The sequence below is a fragment of the Panthera pardus genome, unplaced genomic scaffold (genome assembly GCF_024362965.1).
Source record: "Panthera pardus isolate Hobbes unplaced genomic scaffold, ASM2436296v1 HiC_scaffold_26, whole genome shotgun sequence".
In the NCBI taxonomy this organism is placed as follows: domain Eukaryota; kingdom Metazoa; phylum Chordata; class Mammalia; order Carnivora; family Felidae; genus Panthera; species Panthera pardus.
Genome location: NW_026526832.1, coordinates 19,098,348 through 19,116,501, shown reverse-complemented (window position 1 = coordinate 19,116,501; position 18,154 = coordinate 19,098,348). Strand labels below are relative to the sequence as shown.

Genomic DNA, 18,154 nt, shown 5'->3' with positions numbered 1-18,154 from the left:
ACCAGTACATAACAGTTGCTCAATAAATGCTTGCTAATTGAATGGATTAAATACTAGATGGCTACTTTATGGAAACTGCTTGATGTCTACTTTCATAAATAGGGGAAAGTGAAGGTAACTGAGTCTGGAATAGGAGTTTAGATAAGCATGCTAAGGGTTGTACAGTTAGCAAATTTGTAAGTTACCTGATAGTTTATAACCTCATTTTACTGCTGTTGCATTCATTTTTATTCTCAGCACCTGGGACATTTAAGGCATTCAATAATGTACTAATTAAAGCCATGCCTTGATTTTGGTCCCTATTAAAAGAGTGTGGTAAATTTCAAAAGACTGTACCCAAAAAACAAATTTCAGCAGGATTTAACATACCAGCACCCATTACCAAGGCAAAAACCACACATTTGCCAATTACTCCTAATTATTCCAGTGGTAATCATTCCCTTAATAAATACTGAGACTTTTAGATGCCAGGCAGGGCAATACTGTGATGGGTGAGTAATAATGTAAAGTTGAGGACATGATGTAAAGGAGAAAGATGTGTATACTATTGTTATTTTGGAGGCTGCCCGTCCAGTAGCAACACAATGCAGATGTGGAATTCTGGCAAAGGAAGGACTGCTGTCCTCTGATGGCCAAGTAGATGCAACAAATGGAATCCGTGCAAGTCTGTCCTTGGACAGGTCATGTTTACTTCATTCCCAGTAAAGATAAGAAAACAACTGAAAAGTACATGGTGAAATATTTTTAAAAGCTGCATGGAAATGAGAAAATGACAAAAAAAGGATGAGGGTAGATGGAGTAAGTCTAAAGAAGGAGAAGGGTGCCTGCTTTTGGTAGAGCATGCGACCCGTGATCTTGGGGTCGTGAGTTCGAGCCCCATTTTGGGGGCAGAGATTAAAAGGAAAAAGGAGGGGTACCTGGGTGGCTCAGTCGGTTGAGCATCTGGCTTTGGGTTGGGTCATGATCTTGTGGTTTGTGAGTTCGAGCCCTGTGTTGGGCTCTGTGCTGACAGCTTGGAGCCTGGAGCCTGCTTCGGATTCTGTGTCTCTCCCTCTCTCTGCCCCTTCCATACTCATGCTCTATCTTTCTCTGTCTCTCAATAATAAATAAATGTTAAAAATTTTTTTTTCCCTAAAGGAAAAAAAAAAAAGCAATGTGGATGAAACACGGCTGCCAAAGAAGCACCACACACCCCTGGGTTCAGGAGACCTCATGGGCAGCAAAAACTGTTCAAAAAAGACCACTAAAAAGGGGATTAGCTATTTTCTGTTAGGTTTTAGTACCGGGTTCCCAGTGATTCGACCCCAAAGTGAAGCAAGTTCAGTGAAAAAACTGATATATCAGCATATATTTACTTGTGAGTCTTTGCAAGCACAGCTTGGAGGTCTGATAACAATCTCAATCTGTACAATATCCGTGCAGTACAGGGCCAACCAGTATGTACTTCTTTGCTGTGCAATGGTAAGGATGACCGGGACAGTGCTCTGTCTCCTGATTATCATCCCAGTGTCATGAACGGTCTGTAAAAGATGGCTTCGTTGTGGAAAACTACAAAACTGGATGTAAAAGTAAAATGCAAACTTGTTTCGTTAAATCCATCTCCACTGAAATCCAGAAATTGCTCTGTGGTTGAGAGTAAGAGTCAAATCACCTTTTATGGAAATATTTGAATACATCAAGGTTTTCTGTTGGGTCTTATGGATCTGGACAGAACATCTCCCCTTTTCCTTTTATATTTTCCTCATCCTCTTCTTGCAACGCTGGTTGAAAACAGGGGAGGACCCCATGAGGCTATCAGTGGAGTGGGAACCATAGCTGCTGTCTGAGTCATCGGGGCTCTGGGGGATTCCAGCTTCACTCATCCCGGACATGGGCTCCTCGAAGACATCACTGCCCAGCACACCATGCCCAGAGACGTTGCCTTCTTCACTCTCTTGAGGCTCCATTTTCACATGGGCCAGATTCCAAAGAGGGGAAGCATTTACCTCCGTGCCTAGCAATGGAAGAACACACAACTAGTAGTAAGCCAAGGCTGGAACACAGCAAAACAAGTATTTTACCCAGGGCAGCCTTTAAGCTCAGTTTTTACTCTGATTCTGCCTGGCTGGAGAATATGGTTGTTATCTTCTGTTCAAAAAGCTACCAGCTCCAGGGGTGCCTGGGTGGTGGCTTAGTCAGTTAAGTGGCTGACTCTTAATTTTGGCTCAGGTCATGATCTCATGATTTGTGGGTTCGAGCCCCACATTGAGCCTGCTTAGGATTCTCTCTCTCCCTCTCTCTATCCCTCCCCAATCACCTTCTAGCTCTCTCTCTCTCTCTCTCTCTCTCAAAAATAAAAATGAAAAAACAAACTACCAATTCTGAATATTTTCCTTTCCACTTCCTCTACTCTCCTTTACCCCACCTCACCCACCCTCCCATTTTCCCTAAACCAGGGAAGTAAAACTACCCCACCTCACCCACCCTCCCATTTTCCCTAAACCAGGGAAGTAAAACTACACAGGTACAAAGATTCCCTGTCTCATGGCCCAAAGGCAGGCAACAACCATGGTTTCTTGTTCAGGTATTGTTTCTTTCCTTCCTTCTATAAAGCTGTCCTATTTTCCTGCCTTTTGAGTCCCTGGTCCTCTCTCATATTATGAACTTAATGATCACTACAAAATGCTGGCAGCAGTTCCCAGAATGCTGAAAAGAGACATGGTTCCTAAGTCTGCAACAATTTCTCTTCGGCCCTCCTGTCTGTGTTCTAGCAACTGTTTGTGGTTATTACTTCTTCCATGGTGAAAAGTTCTCTGCTCAACACTTAAAACGATGTGGCCTAATTCTGTCTAGGATTTGTGCATTGATGAAATGGCCATTTATATTTGTAAAAAAAAAACAACAACACTGAGTATCTCGACTAATTTGCAATCTACCTAACTTAAGAATTGCTTATCCTGGTTCCTAAGGTGATCACAGAGTCTGGAAGAAGAAGCAGGCACCTCTAACTGGATAGCCCTATTTCAATCCCTTTCAGCTACAATTTATTGGGAGCACTCTAGCAAGGAAGCCCAACTATTCAAACAGCCTTGAGCAATTAACATTCCTCTATTTAATCTGGAAGTTGTCTAATGAGTAGAAGCATCAGGAAAAAACAGTACAGCATATTAAGTGATAAAGGGGGCATCTGCCCACCCATATGGGTCAGCTAAATTAACTCTGGCAATCAATAGGATAACACATACTGAATCTATATCCTAACTTGGAATGATTTTAAATAATGCCTGTACAGTTGTGTTAGTCCTCCCTTCACTGATTACAAAGAAAAGAATGTTGGTATCACTAGATCAATGAGGCTGTATTTGTTTTTAGACTTTCCAATCTCCTGCCACCCACACTTTTTTTCCCTCTCATCTCCAGAGTTTGATTCCAAAATGCAGAGTGCTGAGATTGGCAGATCTCCCAGAATCAGAGTCGGTTGATTTCTCTTACTTGAAGCCTGTGGCGAAGCCTCGACCTCCAGGTTAGATGGGAAACGCTCACTCTGAGCCCCGAGGACTCCCATGGGCAGTGACTGGTCTCCAGAAGTAAGGTCAGCCTCCAGCTCCTCACTGACGGGGAAGGTGATGTCACTTACAGGTTCTTCCTTGATCTTTACAGGTTTAGTGTCCTCTGTGGCCTTCTCAGGATTGACAATCTTTTCATACTCCTCAGATAGTTGCTTACTAATCTGTTGGCAAGCAAGAGTCATTTTTGGTGGATAGTCAGCTTGTGGCATCCCGTGGAAAAAACAACATCATGTGAATATGAATAAAGCAACCACTGCCGATGGAAGGAAATTTTTTTCTTTTTCTTTTTTTTTTTTTTTTGAGCATAGTTGACACATGGAAGGAATTTGTGTAAGGTGTTGAGTTTGCATTTGTAAATGACAGAGACATGTAAAGAAAAGTTGTTTGCAGAGACTTTGTGTGTCATTAATTAAGCTACACAAAGGCAAAAGAGGTTTTGTTAGAGATAAATCAGAATGGGGACAAAAGATTATATTTTTGTCTGTAAAAACTGTTGACATATGCACCCTAGGTGGATAATGAATGGTGTAGGAAATCTGAATCGCTTAGCAAAGACTTTTTTGTTGGGTGTTAAAAAGTCCTTATCAGGGGCGCCTGGGTGGCGCAGTCGGTTAAGCGTCCGACTTCAGCCAGGTCACGATCTCGCGCGGTCCGTGAGTTCGAGCCCCGCATCAGGCTCTGGGCCGATGGCTCGGAGCCTGGAGCCTGTTTCCGATTCTGTGTCTCCCTCTCTCTCTGCCCCTCCCCCATTCATGCTCTGTCTCTCTCTGTCCCAAAAATAAATAAAAAACGTTGAAAAAAAAAAAAAAAAGTCCTTATCATATTTTAGATTTGGGAAAAACAAAACAGTGAACAAATGACTTAAGGCCACATAGATTAAAGAGATTAGGTATTTCTGGTTCTAACCCAAAATGGTATCTCTGCCCCCTCTTCCACCCTTGGGCAGTATCATCTCATTCTGTTTGGTTCTGTTTTTCCACAGCACTTAATGCCAGCTGAAATTGTTTTGATCATTATTTATTTACTTGTTTTTGTTTCCCTCTCAAGAATACAAGCTGAAAGAACTTGTTCACTGTTGTATCCCACAGTGCCTGACTCAAAATAGGACTCAATAAATATCTGATGAATAGAGCATGCTAACCACATTCTCTCAGACTCTACATACCCGTGTATAATTTCTTCCAGAGGAAGTGTGATCAATAAATGGAGCCACTCATTGGCTAAAGAAGGCCCCTGTGTCTGGCCAGGTCAGCGATGAGGCCGATGGAACACAGCCAGGGCCAGGAGGAGAGCATGTCAAGTCCACTCTGTTCCAAGACCCTGTACCCTGCTCTCTAGGGTAAGTGTTGTGGGATCCTGCTAACACCCCTACATTATACACTTTTACCCACTTCTCATGGGGTCACCTCACCTGTAGCATGTAACTGTGATAGTCCTTGATGCGGTGCTGCCAGAACTTCTGGAGGGAGAGCACGCTGCCAATGCCCACTTCATGGAATACTTGCTCCATAACGTCAGGGAAAGGAGTCTGCCCCAGCCGGGCCTCCCGATCCACAGCGAAGCGCAGCAACTTGGTGAATTTAAGGCAGTACTCGTGTGCCACATCAGTGAGGGTCTCCAGGACACTTTCATTAGCACACTCAAAGCCTGCGTGGGCCAGGATTGTGGCCACTGCCTGGTAAAGGAGCTGCCGACAGGAGTGCCAGCTGAGTTCCGTCACAGGTTCCCCCTTCCCACTGAAAGGGGACACATGGCAATGTTATCAGTGCTCTCGCACAGGGGTCACCTGTCCTGTTTCCCTAGGAGTTTTATAATTTCGGTCAAGCCGCTGGCCCAGCTTTCTAGGGGATTCTATGCAGATTACAGAGCCCAGTTTCATCTTGCTGCGGCCAGCGCAGGTCTCAACAACTCACAGTCATCTCTGAGCTCCTCCAAGTACACAAAGCTTTAATAGGCAATACATGTCTATAACAAACAATATAAAAGAGTGTCAGGTAAATAGGAAGCTTCCTTTTACCATCCTGATATTGATCATTTGTAGGAGATAATAAAATTTAACACTAGAGCTGAGATACTGCTCAGTGGTGCTCTAGTTATTTCCCCACAACATAGTTTCCTCATATGCTGGGTGATAAATGGACTTTCAGAAATTCACAGTCCCAATTAGGAGATTCTTCTACAACTAAAATAGACCATTTGTGAAACTGGGAAAGCAACTCAATTTTATAAAAACAATTTAAAATACATACAGTCTCCAAAGCATTTTTATCCTACCCTGTGTAAAGAAATGGGTAGGGTCCCTATTATTCCCATTTGACAGGTGAGGAAATTGAGGTTCAGAGGGGCTGACCTGCCAGAAGTTGTACAGGTATTATCAAGAGGTTGAGCTTCTAGGGGCGCCTGGGTGGCGCAGTCGGTTAAGCGTCCGACTTCAGCCAGGTCACGATCTTGCGGTCCGTGAGTTCGAGCCCCGCGTCGGGCTCCGGGCTGATGGCTCGGAGCCTGGAGCCTGTTTCCCATTCTGTGTCTCCCTCTCTCTCTGCCCCTCCCCCGTTCATGCTCTGTCTCTCTCTGTCCCAAAAATAAATAAAAAACGTTGAAAAAAAAAAAAAAAAAAAAAAAAGAGGTTGAGCTTCTAACTTCAGAGCCTATGTTCTTCATAATACTGTGCTTGCTTTGGCAGCATATATAATATGTTCTTCATAATACACCATTTTGTCCTAATCACTGCTGTAGAAATCTTTTTTTAAATTAAATTAAATTAAGTAATTGTCTGAGAGAGAGAGCCAGAGAGAGAGCGAGAGAGAGAGCACGAGTGAGGGAGAAGGGCAGGGGGAGAAAGAGAGAATACCAAGCAGCCTACACACTTAGCATGGAGCCTGATGCGGGGCTCGATCCCACGACTCTAGGATCATGACCTGAGTCAAAATCCAGGGTCGGATGCTTCACCCACTGAGCCACCCAGGCACCCCTGTAGAGATCTTAATCTGAAAAGAAAAAAAAAAAAAAACAACTTAAAAAAGCTGCCTGGTCTCCTAAAAATAACTTCTAGCAAACTTCTAATTACTTAGAAAAATATAAAATTCCTATCTTCTGTCTCCCTCTGACAAAGGAAGTAAATGGATAAAATAAGGTACATACTTGGCATGTGTCCCCATGTGCTGTACAAGGGGGCTTGAGGAGCTATCCACCCACTTTACTATCATCTGCTCAGAAGCAACTACTGCAACCCACATAATAGCTGGAAAATAAAACCAACTGCGAAATAACTTTTCATTTACTATTTCCACCATCATTTCCCATGGCCAGGCTCCCTAGGCCAAAAGCTAAAGGCTCAGAAGTACCTAATAAATAGCTAAACCAGTATTGCTTTATTTGAGTAATGCATGGACTTATTTCAAAGGACAATAATTTTTTTAGCACCCCCATAGCTGATGCAAATTATTTCTGTTAAACAGTTTCTTAAGTATGTATAAAACAAACTAGTTATAAGCTTCTGATGGTTACAGCTCTTCCTAACAATTAAAATCAGAAGTTTGAGATTGGAAGAACAAATATTATTAAAATGCCTATACTACGCTAAGCAAACTACACATTTAATGCAATCCCTATCAAAATACCACCAGCATTTTTCACAGAGCTAGAACAAAATAATTCTAAAATCCTAAAAAAGATCCTCAATAGCCAAAGCAATCTTCAAAAAGAAAAGCCAAGCCAAGCCAGAGGATCACAATTCCAGACTTCAAGTTATATTACAAAGATGTAGTGATGAAGACAGTATGGTACTGGCACAAAAATGGAAACAGAGATCAATGGAACTGAACAGAAAACCCAGAAATGGATCCACAACTAGATGGTCAACGAATCTTTGACAAAACATGAAAGAATATCCAATGGAAAAAAAGACAGTGTCTTCAACGAATGGTGTTGGGAAAACTGGACCACTTTCTTACACCATATACAAAAATAAATTCAAAGTGGATGAAAAGACCTAACTGTGAGACAGGAAACCATCAAAATCCTAGAGGAGAACACAGGCAGTATAACATCTTTGACATTGGCCGTAGCAACTTCTTACTAGATACATCTCCTGAGGCAAAGAAACAAAAGCAAAAATAAACTATTGGGACTTCATCAAGATAAAAAGCTGCTGCACAACAACAAGAAACAACAAAACTAAAAGGCAACCTTCAGAATGGGAGAATATTTCAGAATATTGCATATTTGCAAATGACATCTGATAAAGGGTTAGTATCCATCCAAAATCTATATAAAGAACTTATAAAACTCAACACCCAAAACCAAACAATCCAGTTAAAAATCGGCAGAGGACATGAATAGACATTTTTCCCAAGAAGACATACAGACGGCTAACAGACACATGAAAAGATGCTCGATGTCAGTCATCATCAGGGAAATACAAAAGTACAATGAGATATCACCTCACACCTGTCAGAATGGCTAAAATTAACAACACAGAAAACAAGAGATGTTGTCGAGGATATGGAGAAAAGGGAACACTCTGAACACTGTTGATGGAAATGCAAACTGGTGCAGCCCGTTTTGGAAGATAGTATAGAGGTTCCTCAGTAAGTTAAAAATAGAATTACCCTACGACCTAGCAATTGCACTACTAGGTATTTACCCAAAGGATACAAAAATACTGATTTGAAGAGTTAAAAGGATACATGCACCCTGATGTTTATAGCAGAATTATCAACAATAGCCAAATTATGGAAAGAGCCCAAATGTCCATCGACTGAGGAATGGATAAAGAAGACATATATGTATTTTATATATATATATATAAAATATATACACATGATATACATGTATTATATACATACATAATATAGATATATTACATATCTATAGTGGACTATTTCTCAGCCATAAAAAATGAAATCTTGCTGTTTGCAATGACATGAATAGTACTAGAAAGTATTATGTTGAGTGAAAGAGGTCACAAATACCGTATGATTTCACTCATATGTGGAATTTACGAAACATATAGATGAATATAGGGGAAAAAAAGAGATGCAAACCGGAAAACAGACTCTTAACTATAGAGAATAAACTGAGGGTTGCTGGAGGAGAGGTGGGCAGGGGGATGGGTTAAATGGGTGATAGGTATTAAGGAGGGCACTTGTGATGAGCACGGGGTGTTGTATGTAAGTGATGAATCACTAAATCCTACACCTGAAACTAATATTACCCTGTATGTTAACTAACTGGAATTTAAACAAAAACTTGAGGGATACCTGGGTGGCTTAGTCAGTTAGGCGTCTGACTTTGGCTCAGGTCATGATCTCACGGTTCGTGAGTTCAAGACCCACATTGGGCTCTGGGCTGGGAGCCTGATCCTACTTCGGATTTTGTGTGTCCCTCTCTCTCTGCCTCTCTCTGCTCATACTCTGTCTCTCTCTCAAAACTAAATAAATATTTAAAAATTAAAAAAAAAAAAGACTTGAAAAAGAAAAAAAAAATTAGAAGTTTTACACACAACTACAGAATTCTAAATAATAGCATCGGGCACCTGAGTGGTTCAGTCAGTTGAACATCCGAGTCGTGATTTCAGGTCAGGTCATGGTCTCAGGGGATTGAGTCCTGCATCAGGCTCTGTGCTGAGTGTGGAGCCTGTGTGAGATTCTCTATCTCTTTCTCTCCCTTTGCCCCACCCCCCTACTCTCTCTCTCTCTCTCTCTCTCACTCTCTAAATTAAAAAAAAAAAAATTAAGTTAAAAATAAGTAACAGCATCAATTTAATATGATGAACAACATAATTTTGTTAAAGCTAAACTGCCTTCAAAATGTCAATAGGGTACTGATCACCACAGAGCAAGTTTTCTTGTGCCATGCATGTAATGGCAGTTTTCACTATTCCTAGGACTTTAGAACCTTCGATTATACAGTGCCCCAGGACATCATCTGGTCTCCATCTGGCCCAACTGCAACCCTTACTTATTAAGCCTATTTCTGTTCTTTTCTCATTAATTTGGGACAATTAAAATAGTAGTAACTATTATCATCAATAAGCACATGCAATGAGTAATATGCAGTATTATTTATGGGGTTGGTTTTTTTTTTTTTTTGGCTAAACACATATTTAACCTGAATCTAATCTCGAGGTAATAATCAGCAAATCCAGTGAGTGGGACATCCTATATTCTAAATGACCTGAACTCTTAAAAAAGATTTAAATTGCTTTTTTTTTTTTTTTTTTAAAGAGGAAGCTATTCTGGTTTAAAAGACACTAAACAACCAAAGGCAGGGGCGCCTGGGTGGCTTGGTCGGTTAAGCGTCCGACTTCGGCTCAGGTCATGATCTCACGGCCCGTGAGTTCGAGCCCCGCTTCGGGCTCTGTGCTGACAGCTCAGAGCCTGCAGCCTGTTTCAGATTCTGTGTCTCCCTCTGTCTCTGCCCCTCCCCTGTTCGTGCTCTGTCTCTCTCTCTCAAAAATAAATAAACGTTGAAAAAATAATTTTTTTTAAAAATAAAAAAATAAACAAAAAAAAAAACAACCAAAGGCAATGCATGAATCTTTGTTAGGTTCTGGATTAGGGAAAAATATATCTACAAAAGGTATTTTGGAGAACTGGAGTAATCTAAACTGGGCTTATATTATTTACTTAGTGTTCATTTACTTTGGTGTGATAATAGTATTGAAATCACATAGGAAATTTTCCTTATTCTTAGGATAAGGTGAAGAATTTAGAGGTGAAAGAATGCTTAAGAATTAAGGGGTAAAATATTGGGATATGTGCAGCTTTAAAATATTTGACAAAAAAAGTGTGTATGTGTATATATTATATATATATTTATGTGTGTATACACACTTATACATATGTGAGAGAAAATAAATGTAGCAAAATGTTAACAATTGGTAAATCCTGGTAAGGAGTACTTGGGCATTTTTTGTACTATTTAAAATTTTTTTCATGTTTATTTATATTTGAGAGAGGGAGACAGAGTGTGAGTGGGGGAGGGGCAGAGGGAGAGGGAGACACAGAATCTGAAGCAGGCTCCAGGCTCTGAGCTGTCAGCACAGAGTCTGCTGTGGGGTTCAAACCCACAAACAATGAGATCATGACCTAAGCCGAAGTCGGATGCTTAACCAACTGACCTACCCAGGCGCCCCTCCTGTACTATCATTTAAACTTTTCTTTGGTCTGACAAACTTCAAAATGAAAACAAAAAGTAATTATTTCGCGCCAAATGCAAACTTACACACTGAAACCTAGTAGTAGCATTAGGTTATAAGGCAGTCATTCAGAGGTCTTGGAATAGGGCTTCTCAAACTTAAATATACACACGAATCTTCTGGAGATCTTGTTAAAATGAAGATTCTGATTCAGCAGGCTATGTAGGCCCTGAGATTCTGAACTTCTAACAAGCTCCCAGGTGATGTTGATGCTGTTAGTCTCCGCCCAGGTTTTGAATAACAAGGATCAAGAACATTTTTATATTATTTCTTAAATGATGTTATCAAAGTGAAAATACAGTTGATCCATGAACAATGTGGGAGTTAGGGGTGCCAACCCCCCGCCCCCGCCATGAAGTAGAGAATCTGCATATAGCTTTGACTCCCCCAAAAGTTAATGATTAATGGTTTACTATTTTTTTTATATTTATTTATTAACTTCTTTTTAGTAATCTCTATACCCAACACAGAGTTCAAACTCACGACCCTGAGATCAAGAGTCACGTGCTCTTCTGACTAGGCCAGCCAGGCACCCCAATGACTAATAGCCTGCTATTAACTGGAAGCCTTAGTGATAACATAGAGTCAATTGACACATATTTTGTATATGTATTATATACTATGTTCTTACAATAAAGTAAGCTACAGAAAAGAAAATGTTACCAAGAAAACCATAAGGAAGAGAAAATACATCTACAGTACTGTTCTGTAAAAACATCCGCATGTAAGTGGGCCTGCACAGTTCAAACCGGTGTTGTTCAAGGGTCAACTGTACACAATTTAAACATCTTACATAAAACTTAATGGATTCCTGAGAATATGAGAATAAGTCCATGAACCTAAATTTTAAAACACTGAGCTAAATCCATAATATACATTTTAAATGAAATAGAAAGACTACACTCTGTGGATTGTGAGGCCATGGTTTCTTTCACATACTGGGGTAGTTCCTTGCTCCTAGCAAAGTGGCTGGTATAGAATAAGCACTCAATAAATATTTGTTACCTCAAAAATAAAAGATGCAGGGGAGGCTGTTTGGCTCAGTCGGTTAAACTCAAATTCTTGAATTCGAGCCCCGTTGTCAGGCTCTGTACACTGACTGCATGAAGCCTACCTGGGATTCTCTCTCTGCTCCTCCCCTGCGTGTGCTCTGTCTTTCTCAAAATAAATAAATAAATAAACTTAAAAAAAAAATAAATAAAAGATACAGATTCTGGATTTGAAGATCAGTTCAAGTCTTAGACTTCCTACTAATTACCTGAGCAACTTTGGCCATGTCAATTACTCTTATCCTCAGTTTCTTCACAGGAATGCTATTACATGCTGAACAGTGTTGTGCAGATGTTTTGAGAAAAGTAAGATAGAGCAAAGCCTTGTCTTACCGATAAAAGTCACTCTCTGGATCACTGTGCCGAATCTGGAATGGTGCATTGGGATTCTTACAGTCTAAAGGCAGGAGGTCATCAGGAAGAGGAGGTGACCCAGGGCAAGAGGGAAGAGGTTCATTCTCTTCAGTCTTTACACCTTCTGTCTGCTGCTGACTCTGGGCCTGAGCTGTGGCAATGAGGTTTCGCAGACGTCGGTTGTGCTGGATCAGCTGAATGGTATGGATGGTGAGGCTGCATGGCTCTGACGGGATGTCCAGCATAGTGGGGGGCTTGGGCTTATTGGCTGAGGGTTGATGCAGGGGTGGGTCATGGACTTCCACAAGACGGAACTCCCGTGGGAGCAAATCAAAGGAACTCCTGTTGGTCTGGCTTGATGAGATTGGTATCTCTCCCCAGTATCTCAACATTTTGGAATAAGAAAGAACTTTCACGTTAAATGTAGTGATAACCGAAAGCAGTGTTCTTAAATCTTAAATCTCTTATAGGCTTCTGTAGTAGAAAAATATGAAGTCTGGCCAGTTATTGACATAAAAAGTAGGCTGTTCAACACGACTTAGAATATGTCAGTGTCAGCAACGCTGTAGGACCAAAGACGTTCTCCCTGAAGAAATTAAGAGAGATACAACTGTTAGATGCCAGTCACCACAGTCACACACAATGACAATTCCTACTGGACTGAGCCATAGGTGGCATTTGGGTCATTAGGAGACTAACAGCTGCAATAGTATTGGGAGCTCTAGTGTCTGTGTTTTCCATCTCACCCCACTAACTCATTACTAGAACTATCATCGTGCCCAATCTTGAGCAATTTGCAAGGCAAGATACTTAAATGACACCTGGAATATTTCTCAGAGTATCTTGACACATCTGTCCTGAATCAGTAGGAGAAAAGGGAGTAAAGATAGGAAGAGGTGGTTCTTATTCTGTGTATGTCAAAAACATGAGCAATATTTCAATGGATCCTGGTGGAAAAATTTATTGACCAGTAGTCTAAATGGTTTTAGGTATTGAACTTCTGACATACATAGGGAAGAATCTGAGTGATTTCTGCTGCCTCCTAATTGGCATCCCTTACTCCAGTCTCTCCTTGTGTCTAATCTATTCTCCAGTGCTGCTAGACTTACTCTTATTACAACTCAGATCTAATGGCTTCTCATTACCTATTGGAAAAAGTCAGCCAGAATTCTTTGGTCTACCATTGCTCAAAATTTGCAATCTGACTTCAACACACCTTTCCAGATTCATTGCCCATATGTCTCTTCAGGTTGAACAAATGTTTACCAAATGCCACGCATTATGGAAGAAGACAAAGACCACTGCCAGATCCCCGACCTGAGGTGAAGGAGAGAAATATAAACAGACTATTTTGATATAAAAATGTGCAGAAAGGGCTGCTCTAGAGACACAGACCTGGTGCAGTGGAATAACAAAGAGGGAAATTATTACCCTAGTTCTAACATATATCATGCTACTCAGTTTCTGGAGAATCCCATGTATTTCCACAAATTGACCCTTTAAGTTGTGATCTGCCAGAAATGCCCTGCCACCCACCACATTCTTGGCAGACTTTTATTCATTCTTAAGTATAGGTTAAGTTACCACTCCCCATCATCTCCCCAGTAAATCTCCCTTTATTATATTCTCACAGCACTTCTGGTGTTTCCATCACAGCATTTAGGCATGGATTTAAACTAGTACTTATCTCAATCAATTTTATTCTCTCATCTATCTCCCACAACCATGATCTTTGTACCGTGTCTGGCACACAGTATACCCGGCATTTAGTGAGCGCTTACTATGTGCCAGGCTTTGCCTTTATTGTTTGATTCGGTTTTCCCAACTACTTCAGTTTTTAGAGGTGGAAGCTAAGGCCCACTGTCTTTCCCAATATCACAAATGACCGAGGGAGACAATCCGGACAGTCAGGCTCTTAACCACTACACTATGCAGTCTCAATAACTGGTTTTGGAAAACAAACAAAAGAATGAACAAAGAAACGGATCAATGAGGGGACACACAAAAAATCGCCCTGTTCCTTAATTTCACCGAAAAGAGGACGAAGAACAGGCACCAAGCTCAAGGAACGTCCAGGTCCCTCGGGGCTCCTCAGTCACGGTCAGCAGGCACAGGCGCCAATCACAGGATCCTGGGGTCTCCTGATGCCCGGAGCAGCCGGGAGACGAGGAGGTCTGGACCTGGACGGAGGCACTATTCACTGCCGCTTGGCAGGAGCTGGGCTGCGCGACTATACGACTCGGAAAGGCCCGAGGCGAGGGTCGCGCCAGGCCCGGAAGACTGGCTTTTGGATTAGTGGTCCCAGGCTGCCGGAAGCGCTTCTGCTCAATCTGGCTGTGCCACAGGAAGTCATTACTATCCGGTTGCAACCTCTAAAGATGTCCCCGTGCTGACAGCTCCTCGGCCGCCTTTTACTGTTTTGTTTTTTGTTTTTTGTTTTTGTTTTTCTTATTATGACCTGCCCTTGATATTCATCTCTTCGTAACGTGGCAGGTGGTGAAGGAACAAATCCGCCATCGGGGTTCAGAGAAGCCACCGGGAGCTGGGAGAGCGAGGCGTGGAGAGGAACCTAGAGACCGAAGGGGGAGGTTTCCCAGGAACAGATTCCGAGACCGCACCCGATTGAGGATGGCCGATAGCTCCTCTAAGTCAGAGCCTCAGGCTTTGCAAGAGCTCAATGACGATTTCAAGAAACCAACCCTGCCGGTGCCCCCGGCTGTGCGGGGCAGGGCCCCCGCCACCAGTCCTTCAGACCCTGAGGAGGTGAAGAAGGAAGGGCCCACGGCGCTGCTAGACCCCGATTCCGTGGAGCCTGACGTCCCGCCAGTGCGGCCGGACAGCGGGGACACCAAGAGTCCACCGGAGGAGCAGCCGCGGCCGCCCACGGCGGCTCCATCCCCTGGCGGTCCGGCCCGGGCTCCCCCATACCGAGAGCCGCCGTGGGGCGGCCCCGCCACGGCCCCCTACAGCCTAGAGACACTGAAGAGCGGCACCATCCTTGGCACCTGGAGCTTGAAAGGGACAAGCTACTGCCTTTTCGGGAGGCTGTCTAGCTGCGACGTGTGCCTGGAGCACCCTTCGGTGTCTCGGTACCACGCCGTGCTGCAGCACAGGGTGTCGGGCCTCGAAGGAGAATGCGACGGCCACGGGCCTGGCTTCTACCTTTACGATCTGGGAAGCACCCATGGCACTTTTCTTAACAAAACCCGCATCCCACCCCGCACCTATTGTCGCGTCCACGTCGGGCATGTTCTTCGCTTTGGAGGCAGCACCCGGCTGTTTCTTCTTCAGGTAAGTAGAGAAACCTAGGACTGAAATCTCCGGAGCGCACCAGGCTGGGTTCCAGAGCTCCTTAAGCTTTCGCGGAGGAAGGAGATTCTCCCAGTAAGCGATTACAAAAGTGGGAGAATCTGGCCCCTTTCCAGGCCTCTGTACACATTGCCGTATTTTTTTCTTTTATTTTACTTTAATGTTTATTTATTTTTGCGAGAGAGCGAGAGCTTGAGCAGGGGAGGAGCATAGAGAGAGGGAGACACAGACTCCGAAGCAGGCTCCAGGCTCCGAGCTGTCAGCACACAGCCCCACGCGGGACCCGAAGCCACGAACTGAGAGGTTATGACCTGAGAGGAAGTCGGACGCCTAGTCGACTGAGCCACCCAGGCGCCCCCACATTGCCATATTTCTGAAAGTGAGATATGAATTCAGCGATCCTGAACTCTGAAAGAATTCTTTCTCTTGGTTCATCAGGGACCAGAGGAAGACCGAGAGGCAGAATCCGAGTTGACAGTAACGCAATTGAAAGAATTGCGCAAGCAGCAACAAATGATGTTGGAGAAGAAGATGCTAGGAGAAGACTCGGATGAGGAAGAAGAAATGGATGCCAATGAAAGGAAGAGAAATGCTAGTAGTCAAGATGATGAAATGGGCTGCACCTGGGGAATGGGTAAGAAATTAAGATTGCTGCCAGAGGTTAATATTTTAAATTCATTACTGGTGGTATCTTTAATTGTTTTCTATCATATGCCTTTCATGACTTTTTGAGATAGATGGGACAAATACAATTTGCACACAAGACTGCCAAAACCCACAGAGATTCATTAACTTTTCTGATGTCAAAAAGGTGAATTACAGGCACTATGGATTTCTTTTCTTTTTTCTTTCTTTTTTTCTTTTTTTTTTTTTTTAAGATTTTACTTTTAAGTAATCTCTACACTCAGAGTGGGGCTCAAACTTACAACCCAGAGATCAAGAGTTGCCTGCTTTGTGGACTGAGCCAGCCAGGAGCCCAGTCTTTTAATGCATTTTACAGTCCACTCCCTTGTTGTAAACTCTTCCTCAGCCTACAACTAATTTATTATTTTTACCATTTAAATGGTACTGGCCTTGACTATTATCATTGGAGAGGATGGAACTATATTCAGTCAAGTAACATGGAATGTTCAATATAGGATAGTCCTTCGAATTTTTGTACTTTGTGTAAATTCCCTGAAATGCGAAATAGCTAATCAGAGAAACCTCATCCTTTAGCCAGAGGAATAAATTGAACTTTCCATAATACCAGACATTTTGGACAATGGGTATTCAGGGGCTAGGAATATAAAAAAAAGAATGCCTTGATATGTTGTTGGGAAGACTGGATAAATATTATGAAATTACTTTTGTAAGTGCCAAACAAAAGCTATAGAAACCGTAAGTATGCTAGAGTAAGGGTTCAGAGAAGGGAGTGATCACTAAGGACTTAGACCCACACTGTCCAGTATTGTAGCCACTACCCACATGTGGTTATTGAACACTTACAGTATGGCTAGTCCAAGCTGACTTGTTTTATAAATGTAAAATACTCACTGGATTTCAAAGACTTAGTGTGAAACAAGAATATAAAATACCACATTCATAGTATTTTTATACTGATTACATGATAATTTTACTTGTTGCTCCTTTTTAATGTGGCTACTAGAAAATGAAAACTTTCATGTATGGCTTTCATTATATTTCTTTTGAGCAACACTGACTTAAAATTTGGGAAAGTTTTTTTTTTTTTTAATTTTTTTTTTTTAATGTTTATTTATTTTATTTATTTTTGAGACAGAGAGAGACAGAGCATGAGCAGGGGAGGGGCAGAGAGAAAGGGAGACACAGAATCTGAAACAGGCTCCAGGCTCCGAGCCATCAGCACAGAGCCCGACGCGGGGCTCGAACTCACGAACTGTGAGATCATGACCTGAGCCGAAGTCGGATGCTTAACCGACTGAGCCACCTAGGCTCCCCGGGAAAGTTTTTAAGTCTACAAACAGACGGGTCTTGAGTTGGAACTTGAAGGAAAGAAAAATTAGCACTTAGGAAGCTGAATATCGAATATTCAGGGTAGGGATTTATGATTTTATTTATTTATTCATTTATTTATTTATTTATTTATTTATTTATTTATTTTAATGTTTATCTTTGAGAGAGACAGAGACAGTGTGAACAGGGGAGGGGCAGAGAGAGGGAGACACAATCCGAAACAGGCTCCAGGCTCTGAGCTATCAGCCCAGAGCCCGACGCGGGGCTCGAACTCACAAGCCATGAGGTCATGACCTGAACCGAAGTCAGACGCTTAACTGACTGAACCACCCAGGCGCCCCATATTATTTTTAAATGTTTATTTATATTTGAGAGAGAGAGAGAGAGAGAGAGAGAGAGAGAGAGAGAGACAGAGACAGTGGCAGTGCATGAGCAGGGGAGGGGCAGAGAGAGATGGAGACAGAATCCGAAGCAGGTTCTAGGCTCTGAGCTGTCAGCACAGAGCCTGATGTGGGGCTCAAACTCACAAGCTGTGAGATCATGACCTGAGCCAAAGCTGGACTCTTAACTGACTGAGCCACCCAGGTGCCCCTAGGGATTGATGATTTTAAAGGGGTAATGAGAAGGCCAGTCCATCTGGCAGATATGGTAAATATTAAGAAATTATATCGGAGACAGAGTATTAGACCCAGGTGATAGAGAATGGGAACGCCAGGCCA

The 18,154-nt window shown here is 42.4% G+C and overlaps 2 protein-coding genes across 5 annotated transcripts in view; one reads left to right on the top strand and one right to left on the bottom strand.

The window, feature by feature from the left end:
• Positions 1–1,333: 1,333 nt before the first annotated feature.
• Positions 1,334–14,481, bottom strand: SUPT7L (SPT7 like, STAGA complex subunit gamma). 4 transcript variants are annotated; one of them, XM_019448875.2, is made up of 6 exons: positions 14,184–14,481; positions 13,369–13,469; positions 12,132–12,738; positions 4,960–5,284; positions 3,472–3,709; positions 1,334–1,993 (listed from the first exon to the last, which is right to left on the bottom strand). In XM_019448875.2, the coding sequence occupies exons 3-6, from the start codon at positions 12,542–12,544 to the stop codon at positions 1,731–1,733; spliced, it is 1,239 nt and encodes a 412-aa protein (XP_019304420.1). In that variant the 5' UTR covers positions 12,545–12,738; positions 13,369–13,469; positions 14,184–14,481; the 3' UTR covers positions 1,334–1,730. The 4 variants fall into 4 exon arrangements, with proteins under 4 accessions (XP_019304420.1, XP_019304428.1, XP_019304446.1 ...); XM_019448883.2 differs by having other exon boundaries at positions 14,209–14,481; XM_019448901.2 differs by lacking the exon at positions 13,369–13,469.
• Positions 14,482–14,704: 223 nt separating this feature from the next.
• The window catches only part of SLC4A1AP (solute carrier family 4 member 1 adaptor protein), a 28,239-nt gene continuing 24,789 nt past the window's right edge, over positions 14,705–18,154 (top strand). The window contains exons 1-2 of the mRNA XM_019448862.2: positions 14,705–15,443; positions 15,900–16,095. Coding sequence (XP_019304407.1) covers positions 14,781–15,443; positions 15,900–16,095 — 859 coding nt within the window. The 5' untranslated portion in view covers positions 14,705–14,780. The remainder of the gene's footprint in view (positions 15,444–15,899; positions 16,096–18,154) is intronic.

What these genes read in the sequence shown, in the direction of transcription:
- SUPT7L (XM_019448875.2), bottom strand. Translation starts at nt 12,544, where the DNA reads ATGTTGAGATACTGGGGAGAGATACCAATCTCATCAAGCCAGACCAAC. An exon ending in ATCACAGTTACATGCTACAG is followed by an intron (nt 3,710 to 4,959) that starts GTGAGGTGACCC and finishes GCTTGCCAACAG; the next exon opens with ATTAGTAAGCAACTATCTGA. An exon ending in GGCTTCGCCACAGGCTTCAA is followed by an intron (nt 1,994 to 3,471) that starts GTAAGAGAAATC and finishes TTCCATTGCTAG; the next exon opens with GCACGGAGGTAAATGCTTCC.